At 45.1% G+C, this 19,872-nt stretch overlaps 1 protein-coding gene across 1 annotated transcript in view; it reads left to right on the top strand.

Annotated features, from left to right (window-relative positions):
• LOC115143598 (neuroendocrine convertase 1-like) overlaps positions 1-19,315 on the top strand; it is a 32,491-nt gene extending 13,176 nt beyond the window's left edge. The window contains exons 6-14 of the mRNA XM_029684099.2: positions 463-551; positions 5,052-5,224; positions 5,444-5,656; positions 6,337-6,437; positions 6,569-6,802; positions 8,775-8,932; positions 16,385-16,518; positions 16,701-16,862; positions 17,717-19,315. Coding sequence (XP_029539959.1) covers positions 463-551; positions 5,052-5,224; positions 5,444-5,656; positions 6,337-6,437; positions 6,569-6,802; positions 8,775-8,932; positions 16,385-16,518; positions 16,701-16,862; positions 17,717-18,142 — 1,690 coding nt within the window. The 3' untranslated portion in view covers positions 18,143-19,315. The remainder of the gene's footprint in view (positions 1-462; positions 552-5,051; positions 5,225-5,443; positions 5,657-6,336; positions 6,438-6,568; positions 6,803-8,774; positions 8,933-16,384; positions 16,519-16,700; positions 16,863-17,716) is intronic.
• The last annotated feature ends 557 nt before the right edge of the window (positions 19,316-19,872 follow it).

The following is a 19,872-nucleotide window of genomic DNA, read 5'->3' as shown; positions in this document are numbered from 1 at the left end:
TCACACACTGTATAATTTAGACTCCAGCAGTAGGCTGTTTATTGTCTCCTATAGGCATGCCCGAATGACATGAAACCAAAGGGCCTTCCATTTTTGGTTGACAAGATTCTCCCTCAATATCAATATTTTCTATGGCAAGCACATCATTAAATGAAGAATCTTACATAACCACATTGAAACGAATTGAGGGACACTGGCTCTCTCTTTCAAGAGGTTTTATGATGGATCCAATCTGTTTTTGAGATGTTTACGTTTACTGTAAGCAATACTGACATATACTATAAACCAGTTTGTAAAGGTTCCAGATCAGACTTGTTTATTCTGAATTCACTGCTACATGTATATGAAATTAGAACTCAGAATATTAGAAATGAGAATTGTGTCAGTTAGTGGGCCAGTTTGTAAAGAAAAAAGCAGTTAAGTATAGTTGTAAGTGTGTGTTCTGTTTCTGTATGTACTCAGGCATGGAACCAGGTGTGCCGGTGAGATCGCCATGCAGGCAGATAACAATAAATGTGGAGTTGGGGTGGCGTACAACTCCAAGGTTGGAGGTAAGAGATGTAGCTAGCAACGTGCATGCCCTACCCACCTGATGATCTTTCTTTTTCTATTTCTGTGTTTGAGGGCTGCAAAATCCCCTTTTCACTTAAATATGCCTAGATGAATTGCTTGAATTTGACTCTGGAGACTCCTTCCCACTCTAGCTTGTGTCACTCGTTTGTTCATGTTAATGTCACTACCGTTGTAATGACGTGTCAAACACTCCAATAATGGCGGAAATGGGCTCAATGGAAAAACATTGGCTTTCCGTTGCACCTATAAGAATGTTAATGCTTCGTCAGGATTTAACACGCCGTCTCAACACTTACATCACAACAAAGAGAAGAAAGATAACTTTATTTTGATGTGTGATTTTTTTTGTACAATTGATAAAAATGCATGATTTAATGTAGTTGAAATGATTATAAATGAGATGTGCTGAAATGAAAGCAACTTAAGAAAAAGAACACTCAGATTATAGTGATATTATGTCTAATCTCACAAAAAAAGGTATAGTACAGTATGTACAGATAGGTGTTATCTAGAGCCAAGCGTTTTGATTTTAAATCGTGTGGCTATCCTTCTCTTATGCAAGAGAACATGACAACGACAGTAGTGAATTAATCATTAATGAGGAAGTCTAGACAGCACAGGTGAGCACAGGTAGGCCTAGACAGAGCCTGTTTTTGGTGGTTGCAGGCAACTTGCAGCCCTTTATATTAATTTATTAATGTATGCAAATACACCCAGTGTATATATGCAAATGAGGCAGATATAATTCTCTTTATTTTATCCCAAAGTATTACAAAGATACCTGATATACTAAGAAAGAAAATATATATGACTGCATAATAATATTTTTGTGGGACATTTTACAATAAATTGAATACCTGAACTCCCACCAAAATGCCTCAATTTATTTATTACAGAACAATCTTTTATGTACTATAATTCAGTCAATATCTGAGTGATTTGTGTGTGTGTGTGTGTGTGTGTGTGTGTGTGTGTGTGTGTGTGTGTGTGTGTGTGTGTGTGTGTGTGTGTGTGTGTGTGTGTGTGTGTGTGCCTGTGCCTGATTATCAAACGTGTCCCGGAGGTCGAGGGGCACCCAAATAGCATATGTGTAGAATTGCATGAAATATGCTTTAAAACTGCTACATTTTATCTCTGCCCCATGGCAAAAAGTGTAGAATTGCAGGAAATTTGTTTTAAAACTGCGACATTTTCTCTTAACCTCATGAAAAATGTGCAGAAAAGCATTGTGAAACTACACATTTTTCTTTCTGTATATATAAAAAAAATGGGGGGGTGGTGGGGCCCCTCAGAGGTTGGTGCTCCAGGGCTCCAAATGCTGTAGTCCGGCCCTGTGCGTGCTGGTTTGTGGGACCCAGACAACAGCTGGAAGATGTCCTGGTGGTGGCCTATTTTTTTGAGCGGATGATTACGCAATACCACTTAACCAAATGACTGAGCAACAATTGGGCATCTGTTCCTCAGGGGGCTAAAACATAGCCACAGAGGAGGCAGTTCATATATAATATTAAAAATAAATAAATAATAAATAATAAATTGCTCTCTCTTCGTCCGCCCACGTGTTCTCGCACACCCCGAGAGCTTCTGGTCAGCGGGGTGGTGGCACCGGGATCCTCATCTCTCCCAAGTGGTCATTCTCTCTTTCTCCCCTTACCCATCTGTCTATCGCCTCCTTTGAATTCCATGCTGTCACAGTTACCAGCCCTTTCAAGCTTAACATCCTTATCATTTATCGCCCTCCAGGTTCCCTCGGAGAGTTCATCAATGAGCTTGATGCCTTGATAAGCTCCTTTCCTGAGGACGGCTCACCTCTCACAGTTCTGGGCGACTTTAACCTCCCCACGTCTACCTTTGACTCATTCCTCTCTGCCTCCTTCTTTCCACTCCTCTCCTCTTTTGACCTCACCCACTCACCTTCCCCCTCTACTCACAAGGCAGGCAATACGCTCGACCTCATCTTTACTAGATGCTGTTCTTCCACTAACCTCACTGCAACTCCCCTCCAAGTCTCCGACCACTACCTTGTATCCTTTTCCCTCTTGCTCTCATCCAACACTTCCCACACTGCCCCTACTCGGATGGTATCGCGCCGTCCCAATCTTCGCTCTCTCTCCCCCGCTACTCTCTCCTCTTCCATCCTATCATCTCTTCCCTCTGCTCAAACCTTCTCCAACCTATCTCCTGATTCTGCCTCCTCAACCCTCCTCTCCTCCCTTTCTGCATCCCTTGATTCTCTATGTCCACTATCCTCCAGGCCGGCTCGGTCCTCCCCTCCTGCTCCGTGGCTCGACGAATCATTGCGAGCTCACAGAACAGGGCTCCGGGCAGCCGAGCGGAAATGGAGGAAAACTCGCCTCCCTGCGGACCTGGCATCCTTTCACTCCCTCCTCTCTACATTTTCCTCTTCTGTCTCTGCTGCTAAAGCCACTTTCTACCACTCTAAATTCCAAGCATCTGCCTCTAACCCTAGGAAGCTCTTTGCCACCTTCTCCTCCCTCCTGAATCCTCCTCCCCCTCCCCCCTCCTCCCTCTCTGCAGATGACTTCGTCAACCATTTTGAAAAGAAGGTCGACGACATCCGATCCTCGTTTGCTAAGTCAAACGACACCGCTGGTTCTGCTCACACTGCCCTACCCTGTGCTCTGACCTCTTTCTCCCCTCTCTCTCCAGATGAAATCTCGCGTCTTGTGACGGCCGGCCGCCCAACAACCTGCCCGCTTGACCCTATTCCCTCCTCTCTTCTCCAGACCATTTCCGGAGACCTTCTCCCTTACCTCACCTCGCTCATCAACTCATCCCTGACCGCTGGCTACGTCCCTTCTGTCTTCAAGAGAGCGAGAGTTGCACCCCTTCTGAAAAAACCTACACTCGATCCCTCCGATGTCAACAACTACAGACCAGTATCCCTTCTTTCTTTTCTCTCCAAAACTCTCGAACGTGCCGTCCTTGGCCAGCTCTCCCGCTATCTCTCTCAGAATGACCTTCTTGATCCAAATCAGTCAGGTTTCAAGACTAGTCATTCAACTGAGACTGCTCTTCTCTGTATCACGGAGGCCCTCCGCACTGCTAAAGCTAACTCTCTCTCCTCTGCTCTCATCCTTCTAGACCTATCGGCTGCCTTCGATACTGTGAACCATCAGATCCTCCTCTCCACCCTCTCCGAGTTGGGCATCTCCGCGCGGCCCACGCTTGGATTGCGTCCTACCTGACAGGTCGCTCCTACCAGGTGGCGTGGCGAGAATCTGTCTCCTCACCACGCGCTCTCACCACTGGCGTCCCCCAGGGCTCTGTTCTAGGCCCTCTCCTATTCTCGCTATACACCAAGTCACTTGGCTCTGTCATAACCTCACATGGTCTCTCCTATCATTGCTATGCAGACGACACACAATTAATCTTCTCCTTTCCCCCTTCTGATGACCAGGTGGCGAATCGCATCTCTGTCTGGCAGACATATCAGTGTGGATGACGGATCACCACCTCAAGCTGAATCTCGGCAAGACGGAGCTGCTCTTCCTCCCGGGGAAGGACTGCCCGTTCCATGATCTCGCCATCACGGTTGACAACTCCATTGTGTCCTCCTCCCAGAGCGCTAAGAACCTTGGCGTGATCCTGGACAACACCCTGTCGTTCTCAACTAACATCAAGGCGGTGGCCCGTTCTTGTAGGTTCATGCTCTACAACATCCGCAGAGTACGACCCTGCCTCACACAGGAAGCAGCGCAGGTCCTAATCCAGGCACTTGTCATCTCCCGTCTGGATTACTGCAACTCGCTGTTGGCTGGGCTCCCTGCCTGTGCCATTAAACCCTACAACTCATCCAGAACGCCGCAGCCCATCTGGTGTTCAACCTTCCCAAGTTCTCTCACGTCACCCCGCTCCTCCGCTCTCTCCACTGGCTTCCAGTTGAAGCTCGCATCCGCTACAAGACCATGGTGCTTGCCTACGGAGCTGTGAGGGGAACGGCACCTCAGTACCTCCAGGCTCTGATCAGGCCCTACACCCAAACAAGGGCACTGCGTTCATCCACCTCTGGCCTGCTCGCCTCCCTACCACTGAGGAAGTACAGTTCCCGCGCAGCCCAGTCAAAACTGTTCGCTGCTCTGGCCCCCCAATGGTGGAACAAACTCCCTCACGACGCCAGGACAGCGGAGTCAATCACCACCTTCCGGAGACACCTGAAACCCCACCTCTTTCAGGAATACCTAGGGTAGGATAAAGTAATCCTTCTCACCCCCCTTAAAAGATTTAGATGCACTATTGTAAAGTGGCTGTTCCACTGGATGTCTTAAGGTGAACGCTCCAATTTGTAAGTCGCTCTGGATAAGAGCGTCTGCTAAATGACTTAAATGTAAAATGTAAATGTAAAAAAGCTATTTGGGGGCACAAGACCACTCTACTTTCGAAGTATGACTTAAAACACTTCAACTACAATTAAAAACAACTAGTTGCTGACGATTTTCATCATGTTGACCCTGTAGGGATCCGCATGTTGGACGGTATCGTGACGGACGCCATCGAGGCCAGTTCTATTGGCTTCAACCCAGACCATGTGGACATCTACAGTGCCAGCTGGGGACCCAACGACGATGGCAAGACGGTGGAGGGCCCCGGTCGCCTGGCGTCAAAAGCCTTTGAGTACGGCATCCAGAAGGTAACATACCACAGTCCTCTCTTTTTTACCCCCTCAGAAAACATATTCATTGTAAAAATGTACTCAAATGATTATTTACCCACAAAGCAGTCAAAACAAACTGAAATCCAAACAAATGGCCCATCTAAATACATTGAAATTGGATTAAAAGTGAAGATAGAAAAGGGACCTAGGCTAAAGGCTACTAAAAACAAACTTAACACTAACTCCTCCCATCAGGGCCGCGGCGGGAAGGGCTCCATCTTTGTGTGGGCATCGGGGAACGGGGGCCGTCAGGGGGACAACTGTGACTGTGACGGCTACACGGACAGCATCTACACCATATCCATCAGCAGTGCCTCCCAGCAGGGCCTGTCTCCCTGGTACGCTGAGAAGTGCTCCTCCACCCTGGCCACCGCTTACAGCAGTGGAGACTACACCGACCAGAGAATAGTGAGTTAAAGTGAACACACCACACCACTGGATAGTGGAGACTACACCGACCAGAGAATAGTGAGTTAAAGTGAACACACCACACCACTGGATAGTGGAGACTACACCGACCAGAGAATAGTGAGTTAAAGTGAACACACCACACCACTGGATAGTGGAGACTACACCGACCAGAGAATAGTGAGTTAAAGTGAACACACCACACCACTGGATAGTGGAGACTACACCGACCAGAGAATAGTGAGTTAAAGTGAACACACCACACCACTGGATAGTGGAGACTACACCGACCAGAGAATAGTGAGTTAAAGTGAACACACCACACCACTGGATAGTGGAGACTACACCGACCAGAGAATAGTGAGTTAAAGTGAACACACCACACCACTGGATAGTGGAGACTACACCGACCAGAGAATAGTGAGTTAAAGTGAACACACCACACCACTGGATAGTGGAGACTACACCGACCAGAGAATAGTGAGTTAAAGTGAACACACCACACCACTGGATAGTGGAGACTACACCGACCAGAGAATAGTGAGTTAAAGTGAACACACCACACCACTGGATAGTGGAGATTGGTATTGTGCTACATTTTGTTATGGTACATTGCGTTTTTAACATGACTTTTCTTTACTGTACCTGTGGTTTCTTTGTTTACTTCTGTGTCCCTGCAGACCAGTGCTGATTTGCATAACGAATGCACCGAGACGCACACGGGAACCTCCGCCTCCGCCCCACTGGCTGCTGGGATATTTGCCCTGTCGCTGGAACAGAAGTGAGGCAACAATCTTGACTTAAAAAATGTCAATGGAATATGTGTTTAGGACTCCCTGTCATAATGAAATGTGTGTGCAAGACTTCCTATCTGATTTCTTATTTGTCCATCCCCACTAACCCCTCCCCCAGCCCTGAGCTAACATGGAGGGATCTGCAGCACTTGGTGGTGTGGACTTCTGAGTTCGACCCGCTAGCCAACAATCCCGGCTGGAAGAGGAACGGGGCGGGCCTGATGGTCAACAGTCGTTTTGGATTTGGCCTGCTCAACGCTAAGGCCCTGGTGGACCTGGCCGACCCGGCCACCTGGAAACACGTCCCCGAGAAGAAGCAGTGCATCGTCAGGGACGACTCCTTCCAGCCCAGGTACAAATACACTGCACTAGTCTAGTAGATCAGAAACATCTAATCCTCCTGACATAACATACATGTTGTATTGTTCACTTCAGACTAATTCTGGTGGGCAAGCAAACTTGTAGTGTACCAGTAATTCCTTTATGGACAGAGTCCCGTGTCCTAAGATGTCCCTGTGTTTTGGCTCTTCTATTGACGCAGATCAAGAGCTCTTTGATAAGACACTATCTCTACTTTTGACTAGTTTCCCATATGGAACAATATGTCAACAGTAAAATGAAAGCTAGAGGTTTGTGTTTGCTCAAGTGTGTTTTTGTGTATTTCATGTTTATGTGTATGTGCGTACGTGCACATGGTCCGTATTGGTAGGAAAGCTGGGATTCCGGCTTAGATTTCTGTAACGGAGGGCTCAAAAAATCTTTGGAGCAATCTTTCATTTGTTAAATCACTTTAGGTTTTTAGGCTTTAGGATAAGCTAAGGCTAGCTGCTAATATTGCTATGTCAACATTTATCTCCAGACTAAATCTGTTCCCGGAGGAAGGGATTTTTTTTTTATCTGAGCAGATGTTTTGTTTACCTTCCTTTTGGATTAACTGCCTCAGGACATGTAGTGCACTAACTACAATAGGTTAGCCACCAAGGCTAGGCTACATCATCTAAATTACCTTCATCTTAAAGGATAGGTTTGGTATTTTAGAGCTTACGGTTATACGGTTCCTTACCCTGGCATTAGTTTACAGGCCAGGAGAGATTGTATTTCATGGTTAGGATTTTCTTATGCAGCCACTACTAGCCTCTGCTAACCCCAAAAAATCTATGGGAGAGATGAGGACATCTGCACAATGTTAAACATTTAAACGCCAAATCAACTGAAATCACCTCAATGATTTGGTCACCTTTACATCACTTAAAGGTCCAATGCAGCCCTTTTTATCTCAATATCAAATCCTTTCTGGGTAACAATTAAGTACCTTACTGTGATTGTTTTCAATTAAAAAGTTCAAAAATAAACAAAAATAGCTTCTTAGCAAAGAGAAATTTATCAAGCAAGAATGTGGGGAGGGGGAAACTGCAAACTAGCTGTTATTGTCAAGGAGGTTTGGAACTCTCTTTCTTATTGGTCTATTAACTAATTTATCACCTGGTGATGTCACCAGGCAGGCCAAAACTCCATCCCACCAAAGGGCAATATCATAACTTTCACAATTTCACAGTATTATTCCAACCTCAGTGTGGAAATATATATAAAGCATAGGAAATCATATCTTTTAATGCACTGGGACTTTAAATGAATAATCTGTAACTATCTTTTGGTATTTGTTTCATTGGCCCACTGTTGATACAGTCCCGAAATGTTTTGCATGTCAGCAATCAAGTTATCAATAAATAGGACTTTCAAAAAATGGAATGTAACTTGCCATATCATCACGATGATGCGCTTTGCGTTTTAACATGTTAAAATATGTTTTTTGAAAGTACTATATAATCTACAAAAATGACATGAAACGGTTTCCCAATCTGGCCCATTGATTTGTGGTTAGTGAATAAAACGTTAGTAATGGCTGTTTAAAGAATTCCCTGGCCCGTAGACTACTGTCAGTATGAGGGACCATATAACTGTCAATTCTAAAATACCAAATGCATCCTTTAAGTTTGCTATCATCTCTAGCTAATGATGATGTCCCTATGCCAGGCAGCTTGGGTTAAGCGACTCAGTGGCATTGACACCCAGTTTCCCCTTTACCTAGGCCATCATGATCATGCCATCTCAGCATCTCAGGAGGATTTAAGACTCCACTTGTGTCATTGCTCACTGGTCTGCAGCCCCCTTCCTCCAGTCCTGTATGCCAGCTTGTTGTGTTTGACTGTATTTGTTAATATATAAATAATGACCATTATATGTTAAGCTAAAGGTTTGGTATGTTGTGCTGTGCTGTGCTGCAACCACAGTACTGATTTCTCCGTGCTGTGTCTTTCTGCCAGGGCATTGAAAGCAGCAGGGGAGATCACCATTGAGATCCCCACCAAGGCCTGTGCCGGCCAGAACAACGCTGTCCTCTCACTGGAGCATGTGCAAGTGGAGGCCAGCATCGAGTACACCAGGCGAGGAGACCTACACATCAAACTCACTTCCCCATCAGGTTCGTTAGACACACGTACATGCACGCGTGCACACACAAAATCTATATGTATACAGTACCTGTCAAAAGTTTGGACACACCTGTTCATTCAAGGGTTTTTCTTTATTTTTTAAACTTTTTTCTACATTGTAGAAAAATAATGAAGATATCAAAACTATGAAATAACACATTTGCAACCATGTAGTAACCAAAAAAGTGTTATTCAAATCAAAATATATTTTATATTTGAGTTTCTTCACAGTAGCCACCCTTTGCCTTGATGACAGCTTTGCACACTCTTGGCATTCTCTCAAACAGCTTCACCTGGAATTATTTTCTAACAGTCTTGTTAGAAAAGCATTCCAGGTGAAGGAGTTCCCACATATGCTGAGCACTTGTTGGCTGATTACAGCGTATCGTTGCAGAATTCTGTGGTAGCCATGCTGGTTAAGTGTGCCTTGAATTCTAAATAAATCACAGACAGTGTCACCAGCAAAGCACACCCACACCTCCTCCTCCGTGCTTCACGGTGGGAACCACACATAAGGAGATCACCTAATCTGCGTCTCACAAAGACACAGGAATTGGAACCAAAATATCTCCAATTTAGACTCATCAGACCAAAGGACATATTTCCACTGGTCTAATGTCCATTGATCGTGTTTCTTGGCCCAAGTAAGTCTCTTTGCAGCAATTCGACCATGAAGGCCTGATTCACCCAGTCTTATCTGAACAGTAGATGTTGTGGTGTGTCTTTTACTTGAACTCTGTGAAGCATTTATTTGGGCTGCAATTTCTGAGGCTGATAACTGTAATGAACTTATCCTCTGCTGCAGAGGTAACTCTGGGTCTTCCTTTCCTGTGGCAGTCCTCATGAGCCAGTTTCATCATAGCGCTTGAGGTTTTTTGTGACTGCACTTGGAGAAACTTTCAAAGTCTTAAAGTAATGATGGACTGTAATTTCTCTTTGCTTATTTGAGCTGTCCTTGCCATAATATGGACTAGGTCTTTTACCAAATAGGGCTATCTTCTGTATACGTTGTCAAAACACAACTGATTTGCTCAAACATTAATTAAGAAGGAAAAAAATTCCACAAATTTACTTTTAACAAGGCACAAGGCCTGTTAATTGAAATACATTCCAGGTGACGACCTCATGAAGTTGGTTGAGAAAAAGCTAAGAGTGTGCAAAGCTGTCATCAAGGCAAAGGGTGGCTACTTTGAAGAATCTCAAATATAAAACTTTTTATTTTATTTGTTTAACACTTTTTTGGTTACTACATGATCCCATATGTGTTATTTAATTGTTTTGATGTTTTCACTATTATTCTAAAATGTAGAAAATAGTAAAAAATAAAGAAAACCCCTGGAAAAAACCCTGGGTTGTCCAAACGTTTTACTGGTACTGTATATATATATATATATATATATATATATATATATAAAGCTCTGGAAAAAAATAAGAGACCACTCCAAAATAATCAGTTTCTCTGGTTTACTATTTATATGTACAGTTGAAGTCGGAAGTTTACATACACTTAGGTTGGAGTCATGAAAACTCGTTTTTCAACCACCTCCACAAATTTCTTGTTAACAAACGATAGTTTTGGGAAGTCGGTTAGGACATCTACTTTGTGCATGACACAAGTAATTTTTCCAACAATTGTTTACAGACAGATTATTTCACTTATAATTCACTGTATCACAATTCCAGTGGGTCAGAGGTTTGAATACATTAAGTTGACTGTGCCTTTAAACAGCTTGGAAAATTCCATAAAATTATGTCATGGCTTTAGAAGCTTCTGATTGGCTAATTGACATCATTTGAGTCAATTGGAGGTGTACCTGTGGATGTATTTCAAGGCCTACCTTCAAACTCAGTGCCTCTTTGCTTGAAATCATGGGAAAATCAAAAGAAATCAGCCAAGACCTCAGAAAAAAATGTGTAGACCTCCACGAGCCTGGTTCAGCCTTGGGATCAATTTCCAAACACCTGATGGTACCATGTTCATCTGTACAAACAATAGTACGCAAGTATAAACACCATGGGACCACACAGCTGTCCTACTGCTCAGAAAGGAGACACGTTCTGTCTCCTAGAGGTGAACGTACTTTGGTGCAAAAAGTGCAAATCAATCCCAGAACAACAGCAAAGGACCTTGTGAAAATGCTGGAGGAAACAGGTACAAAAGTATCTATATCCACAGTAAAACGAGTCCTATATTGACATAACCTGATAGGCCACTCAGCAAGGAAGAAGCCATAAAAAAGGCAGACTACGGTTTGCAACTGCACATGGGGACAAAGATCTTACTTTTTGGATAAATGTCCTCTGGTCTGATGAAATAAAAATAGAACTGTTTGGCCATAATGACCATCGTTATGTTTGGAGGAAAAAGGGGGAGGCTTGCAAGCCAAAGAACACCATCCCAACTGTGAAGAACTGGGGTGGCAGCATCATGTTGTGGGGGTGCTTTGATGCAGGAGGGACTGGTGCACTTCACAAAGACAAATCTGCCTGATACCAGCCTTGCTGAGCACCCCCAGATCATTACCGATCCTCCACCAAATTTCACGTGGGTGAAATTAATCCAAATCCTTATTAATCTGAAACACAATACCCCATAATGACAAAGCGAAAACAGGTTTATAGACATTTTTGCAAATGTATAAAAATATATATTTAAAAAATACTTCATTTTCATAAGTATTCATACCCTTTGCTATGAGACTCAAAATTGAGCTCAGGTGCATCCTGTTTCCATTGAACATCCTTGAGATGTTTCTACAACTTGATTTACCACCTGTGGTAAATTCAATTGATTGAACATGATTTTGAAAGGCACACACCTGTCTATATAAGGTTCCACACTTGACGGTGCATGTCAGACCAAAAACCAAGCCATGAGTTTGAAGAAATTGGTCCGAGACACCAAGACAGGATTATGTCTAGGCACAGATCTGGGAAGGGTACCAAAACAATTATGCAGCATTGAAGGTCCCCAAGAAAACAGTGACTGCATCCATTCTTAAATGGAACAAGTTTGGAACCACTAAGACTTTTACTAGAGCTGGCCGCCCGGCCAAACGGAGCAATCGGGGGAGAAGGGCCTTGGTCAGGGAGGTGACCAAGAACCCGATGGTCACTCTGACAGAGCCTCAGAGTTCCTCTGTGGAGATGGTTGTCCTTCTGGAAGGTTCTCCCATCTCTGCCTCAATCCACCAAACACGCCTTTATGGTAGAGTATCCAGATGGAAGCCACTCCTCAGTAAAAGACACATGACAGCCAGCTTGGAGTTTGCCAAAAGGCACCTAAAGGACTCCAGATTCTCTGGTCTGATGAAACCAAGATTGAACTCTCTGGCCTGAATGCTAAGCGTCACGTCTGGAGGAACCTTGGCACAATCCCTACGGTGAAGCATGGTGGTAACAGCATCATGTTGTGTGGATGTATTTCAGCGTTAGGGATTGAGAGACTAGTCAGGATTGAGAGAAAGATGAAGGGAGCAAAGTACAGAGAGATCCTTGAGGAAAACCTGCTCCAGAGCGCTCAGGACATGAGACTGGGGCGAAGGTTCACCTTGCAACAGGACAACAGGATTAACTTCCGGCACCGACAGAGATGGCCACCTCGCTTCGCATTCCTAGGAAACTATGCAGTATTTTGTTTTTTTACGTGTTATTTCTTACATTGGTACACAAGGTAATCTTAGGTTTTATTACATACAGTCGGGAGGAACTACTGGATATAAGAGCAACGTCAACGTACCATCATTACGACCAGGAATACGACTTTCCCGAAGCGGATCCTGTGTTTTGCCTTCCACCCAGGACAATGGATCGGATCCCAGCCGGCGAACCAAAACAACGATGCCGTAAAAGGGGCAGACGAAGCGGTCTTCTGGTCAGGCTCCGGAGACGGGCACATCGCACAACGCTCCCGAGCATACTACTCGCCAATGTCCAGTCTCTTGACAACAAGGTTGATGAAATCCGAACAAGGGTAGCATTCCAGAGAGACATAAGAGACTGTAACGTTCTTTGCTTCACGGAAACATGGCTCACTCAAGACACGCTATCGGAGTTGGTACAGCCAGCTGGTTTCTTCACTTATCGTGCCGACAGACACAAGCATCTTTCTGGTAAGAACAGGGGGGGGGTGTATGCCTTATGATTAACGAGTCGTGGTGTGATCATAACAACATACAGGAACTCAAGTCCTTCTGTTCACCTGACTTAGAATTCCTCACAATCAACTGTCGACCGCATTATCTACCAAGAGAATTCTCTTCGATTATAATCACAGCCGCATATATTCCCCCCAAGCAGACACATCGATGGCCCTGAACTGACTTCATTTGACTCTATGTAAACTGGAAACCACATATCCTGAGGCTGCATTCATTGTAGCTGGGGATTTTAACAAGGCTAATCTGAAAACAAGACTCCCTAAATTCTATCAGCATATCGATTGTGCTACCAGGGTTGGTAAAACCATGGATCATTGTTATTCTAACTTCCGCGACGCATATAAGGCCCTCCTGCGCCCTCCTTTCGGAAAGCTGACCACGACTCCATTTGGTTGCTTCCAGCCTATAGATAGAGACTAAAACAGGAAGCTCCCGCGCTCAGGTCTGTTCAACGCTGGCCCGACCAATCTGATTCCACGCTCAAGATTTCTTCGATCACGTGGACTGGGATATGTTCCGCATTGCGTCAAACAACAACATTGATGAATAAGCTGATTCGGTGAGCGAGTTTATTAGCAAATGCATCGGTGATGTCGTACCCACAGCAACTATTAAAACCTACCCAAACCAGACACCGTGGATTGATGGCAGCATTCGCACGAAACTGAAAGCGCGAACCACTGCTTTTAACCAGAGCAAGGTGACCGGAAACATGACCGAATACAAACAGTGTAGCTATTCCCTCCGTAGGGCAATCAAACAAACTAAGCGTCAGTATAGAGACAAAGTAGAGTCGCAATTCAACGGCTCAGACACACGAGATATGTGGCAGGGTCTACAGTCAATCACGGATTACAAAAAGAAAGCCAGCCCCGTCGCGGACCAGGATGTCTTGCTCCCAGACAGACTAAACAACTTCTTTGCTTGCTTTGAGAACAATACATTGCCACTGACACGGCCCGCTACCAAAACCTGCGGACTCTCCTTCACTGCAGCCGATGTGAGTAAAACATTTAAACGTGTTAACCCTGGCAAGGCTGCATGCCCAGACGGCATCCCCAGCCACGTCCTCAGAGCATGCGCAGACCAGCTGGCTGATGTGTTTACGGACATATTCAATCAATCCTTATCCCAGTCTGCTGTTCCCACATGCTTCAAGAGGGCCACCATTGTTCCTGTTCCCAAGAAAGCTAAGGTAACTGAGCTAAACGACTACCGCCCCGTAGCACTCACTTCCGTCATCATGAAGTTCTTTGAGAGACTAGTCAAGGACCACATCACCTCCTACCTGACACCATAGACCCACTCCAATTTGCCACAGACGACGCAATCGTAACCACACTGCACACTGCCCTAATCCATCTGGACAAGAGGAATACCTATGTGACAATGCTGTTCATCGACTACAGCTCAGTATTTAACACCATAGTACCCTCCAAACTCGTCATCAAGCTCGAGACCCTGGGTCTCAACCCCGCCCTGTGCAACTGGGTCCTGGACTTCCTGATGGTGAGGGTAGGTGGTGAGGGTAGGTAACAACATCTCCACCCCGCTGATCCTCAACACTGGGGCCCCACAAGGGTGCATTATGATCCCTCTCCTGTACTCCCTGTTCACCCACGACTGCATGGCCATGGACGCCTCCAACTCAATCATCAAGTTTGCAGACGACACTACAGTGGTAGGCTTGATTACCAACAACGACGAGACAGCCTACAGGGAGGTGAGGTCCCTCGGAGTGTGGTGTCAGGAAAATAACCTCACACTCAACATCAACAAAACAAAAGGAGATGATTGTGTACTTCAGGAAACAGCAGAGGGAGCACCCCCCTATCCACATCGACGGGACAGTAGTGGAGAGGGTAGTAAGTTTTAAGTTCCTCGGTGTACACATCACGGACAAACTGAATTGGTCCACACAGACAGCGTGGTGAAGAAACCTCAGGAGGCTGAAGAAATTTGGCTTGTCACCAAAAGCACTCACAAACTTTTACAGATGCACAATCAAGAGCATCCTGTCGGGCTGTATCACCGCCTGGTACGGCAACTGCTCCGCCCACAACCGTAAGGCTCTCCAGAGGGCCATGAGGTCTGCACAACGCATCACCGGGGGCAAGCTACCTGCCCTCCAGGACACCTACACCACCCGATGTCACAGGAAGGCCATAAAGATCATCAAGGACAACAACCACCCGAGCCACTGCCTGTTCACCCCGCTATCATCCAGAAGGCGAGGTCAGTACAGGTGCCGAGAAACTGAAAAACAGCTTCTACTAACATTGAGTGGCTGCTGCCAACATCCTGACTCAACTCCAGCTAGGAAAATTGATGTAAAAAATGTATCAGTAGCCACTTTAAACAATGCCACTTAATATAATGTTTACATACCCTACACTAGTCATCTCATATGTATATACTGTACTCTATACCATCTACTGCATCTTGCCATCTTTATGTAATACATGTATTACTAGCCATTTTAAACAATGCCACTTTTTTATGTTTACATACCCTGTATTACTCATCTCATACGTATATACTGTACTATACCATCTACTGCATCTTGCCAATGCCGTTCTGTACCATCACTCATTCATATATCTTTATGTACATATTCTTCATCCCTTTACACTTGTGTGTATAAGGTAGACTCGCATTAACATCTGCTAACCATGTGTATGTGACAAATAAAATGTGATTTGATTTGATTTGACAACGGCCCTAAGCAAACTGCTAAGACAACACAGGAGTGGCTTCGAGACAAGTCTCTGAATGTCCTTGAGTGGCCCAGCCAGAGCCTGGAGTTGAACCCAATCGAACATCTCTGGAGAGACCTGAAAATAGCGATGCTCCCCATCCAACCTGACAGAGGTTGAGAGGATCTGCAAAGAATAATGGGATAAACTCCCCAAAATATAGGCGTGACAGCTTGTAGCATCATACCCAAGAAGACTCGAGGCTGTAATTGTTGCCAAAATGTGCTTCAACAAAGTATTGAGTAAAGGGTCTGAATACTTATGTAAATGTGAGCAATTTTATTTGAATTTTTAATACATTTGCAAAAATAAAAAATAAAACATGTTTTTGCTTTGTCATTATGGGGAATTGTGTGTAGATTGATGAGGGGAAAAAACTATTTAATCCATTTTAGAAAAAGGCTGTATTGTAACAAAATGTGGAAAAATTCAAGGGGTCTGAATACTTTCCGAATGCCCTGTATATAGGTAAATCTGAAAACTGGAGTTAAACAACTCTATATTGTACATTATTTTCTCCCATTAGGCACCAGCACAGTCCTGCTGGCGGAGAGAGAGAGGGACACGTCATCTAACGGCTTTAGGAACTGGGACTTCATGTCAGTTCACACATGGGGAGAGGACCCCACTGGCACCTGGACCCTTAAGATCACTGACACAGTGAGTCCCAGGGCTGGAGAACACTTTGGCTGTTTCACAAGTTTCATATATTTTAAGGGATATTTCCAATCCAGTATTTTCCAACAAATTTCGAACCACATAGAAAATGTAGCTGGTAATTGCATCAACATGTTGTCTAAACAGGGTGATTTTTACACTCTTTTTCAATTTCCCTCTGTCAGTCGGGGCGAATGGAGAACGAAGGTCAGATCCTAAGCTGGAAGCTTATCCTCCACGGCACGTCAGAAAAGCCTGAGCACATGAAGAAACCCAGAGTGTACGTCCCCTACAACGCTGTCCAGAATGACCGTAGAGGAGTGGAGCACATGGATGACATGATAGAGGTGAGCTTGATAATTAAAGTGGCAATTCACTTCTTTTTAACCTCCTATTCATTATCTCCAGAAGCATACCAGTTTCTACATACAGCAGCATACCACCCTGCAGCCCACTGCTGGCTTGCTTCTGAAGCTAAGCAGGATTGGTCCTGGTCAGTCCCTGGATGGGAGACCAGGTGCTGCTGGAAGTGGTGTTGGAGGGCCAGTAGGGGGCACCCTTTTCTCTGGTCCCCAAAAATATCCAAATGCCCCAGGGCAGTGATTGAGGACATTACCCTGTGTATGTTGCCATCTTTCGGATGGGATGTTAAACAGGTGTCCTGACTGGTCACTAAAGATCCCATGCCACTTATTTGTAAGAGTAGGAGTGTTTACCCCAGCGTCCTGGCTACATTTCCAATCTGGTCTTCATACTGTACCATTATGGCCACCTAATCATCTCCAGCTTACAATTGGCTCATTCATCCCCTCCTTTCCCCTGTAACTATTTCCCAGGTTGTTGCTGTAAATGAGAATGTGTTCTCAATCAACTTACCTGGTAAAATAAGGGATAAATACAGTATGTATGTATGTATGTATGTATGTATGTATGTATGTATGTATGTATGTATGTATGTATGTATGTATGTATGTATGTATGTATGTATGTATGTATGTATGTATGTATGTATGCATGCATGCATGCATGCATGCATGCATGCATGCATTGTCTGTTGACTGACCAGAAATTGAATTCTGTGTGGCTTACTGACCTTATCCACTGAAAAAGTGCAGAACTGAGGAGTTAAATCAACTCCTAGGTAGAAGCTACCTCTAAACCATTTTCTGAAGTTCTGTTCGTCCTTCTCCCTGTCATATAGGAGCTGCCCACCCAGGCTGAGGTTCACCCACCACAGAAGACCCAGCCCCCTCCTCCTGCCACCCCTGAGAGGAAGGAGACAAGACCCTCCTCCTTTCCCCCCTCCCTGGCCCTTCTGCGTCTCCTCCAGACGGCCTTCAACAGACAGACCCCAGCCGCCCTGTCCCAGTCCCCAGCCAAGGCCTCTAGCTGGGGAGAGCAGCACACGGGCAGGGACCCCTCCCTTCCATGGAGAGCAGGCCCTCATGTCGCTCCACAGAAGCTGTACCAGGCCCTGGACAGGATCAACCAGTACCAGCAGGGTGGGCAGGACAACAGCCTGTATAGCGACTACAGCGACGGCTTTTATAGCACCAAGCCCTACAGACACAGAGATGACCGACTGCTCCAGGCGCTCTTTGACATGCTCTCTGACGACAGGCAGTGAGGAGGGAGGATATGGGAGGAGAGTGGGTAAGGCAAGGGCGGAACTCCAGTCCTGCAGTGTGTGTTGGCTTTTGTTCTAGCTTAACAGATCCGGCCCCCGAATCCCAACTTGAGTCGAGTTAGGATTCGGGGCCAAATGAACACACCCGATTTAACCAAACACGGTCTACATTGAAGACCTCCTTCGTTGACTACCGGTAGGTGAATCAGGTGTGTAAGTGCTGGGCTAGAGTCTGCACAGCCCTGCCATTCTCCTTGGTCAAGATTGGCCACCCATGGGGTAAGGGGTGAGAGAGAAAGTGTGAGGAGGTGGGAGCTGGGCATGGAAGGAGGGAGGGGGAGAGTGAACACCAGATAGAAACTCTTCCAGCCAACTGTGATGTTGTTTTTCCAAAACGCTACTTTTCTTTCCTTGCAGCATTCTAGCCTGTCTGTCTGTAGTTTTGTCTTTCATTCTGTACAGTTAGTTTTAAGTCGGTTGCATCTCAATACCCACAAGTGGCTTCCTTTCCTCCTCCTCCTTCCTTTCCTCCTCCTCCCCCCTCCTCCTGATGTATTGAAGTCTAGCTAACCCATAGACCATAGATCTCTGTCATATTGCTTCAGTCTTTTCAGATCAATATGCAGGAAGGAAAGGAGACAAGGAAAGGGAACCCCTGTAGCGTATTTAAATTAATCTGTGGTTGCATTCCACCCCTCCTCCAGCCATCTATCCAATAGTCTTCAAGTGACAGTTAACATCAAAGTCAACGTTCAGCCGATGTTTTCAGCCCTCAAAAGTGGTCTGATGTCAGGATGTGTCCAGGCCCCACGACATCTGTTTTGTAGACCCAGCTGTAATCCCTCAACTCCAAATTAATGAAAAACATAGCCACTGCGCTGCTAAATGCATATAGGGGAAATGCTGCTCTATTTGACACCTTTACCTGTCAGTCGTATTGAAAGTAAGGAGACAAGAGAAGGAGACAGAGATGAGGAAAGGATGTTTTTAAGACTTTTGGGACACAGCCCTATTCTCCCTTCACGGCACTACCTGCTTGAGCATGCTATGTACAATACCTTTAGAATTTCAAGTTCATAATTGTATTATGACTGACACTATTATCTATATATTATACAAAGACAATGAATGTAATGTTGTTTTTACACTGAACAAAAATATAAGCGCATCATGCAAAAAAATGATTCACTGAGTTACAGTTCATATAAGTAAATCAGTCAATTGAAATAAATTCCTTAGGCCCTAATCTATGGATTTCACATGACTGGAAATACAGATATGCATCGGTTGGTCATAGATACATTTAAAATAGGTAGGGGCGTGGATCAGAAATCCAGTCAGTATCTGGTGTGACCACCATTTACCTCATGCAGCGCGACACATCTCCTTCGTATAGAGTTGATCAGGCTGCTGATTGTGGCCTGTGGAATGTTGTCCCGATTCTCTTCAATGGCTGTGCTAAATTGCTGGATATTGGCGGGAACTGGAACACGCTGTCGTACACTTCGATACAGAGCATCCCAAACATGCTCATGGGTGACATGTCTGGTGAGTATGCAGGCCATGAAGGAACTGGGACATGTTCAGCTTCCATCTGTGTACAGATCCCTGCGACATGGGGCTATGCATTATCATGCTGAAATATGAAGTGTTGGCAGCTGATGAATGGCATGACATGACAGTGGGCCTCAGCATCTCGTCATGGTATCTCTGCATTCAAATTGCCAATC

The sequence above is a fragment of the Oncorhynchus nerka genome, linkage group LG15 (genome assembly GCF_034236695.1).
Source record: "Oncorhynchus nerka isolate Pitt River linkage group LG15, Oner_Uvic_2.0, whole genome shotgun sequence".
Classification (NCBI taxonomy): domain Eukaryota; kingdom Metazoa; phylum Chordata; class Actinopteri; order Salmoniformes; family Salmonidae; genus Oncorhynchus; species Oncorhynchus nerka.
Note: the sequence above shows the minus strand (reverse complement) of the source record. Positions and strands in the feature narration are given on the sequence as shown.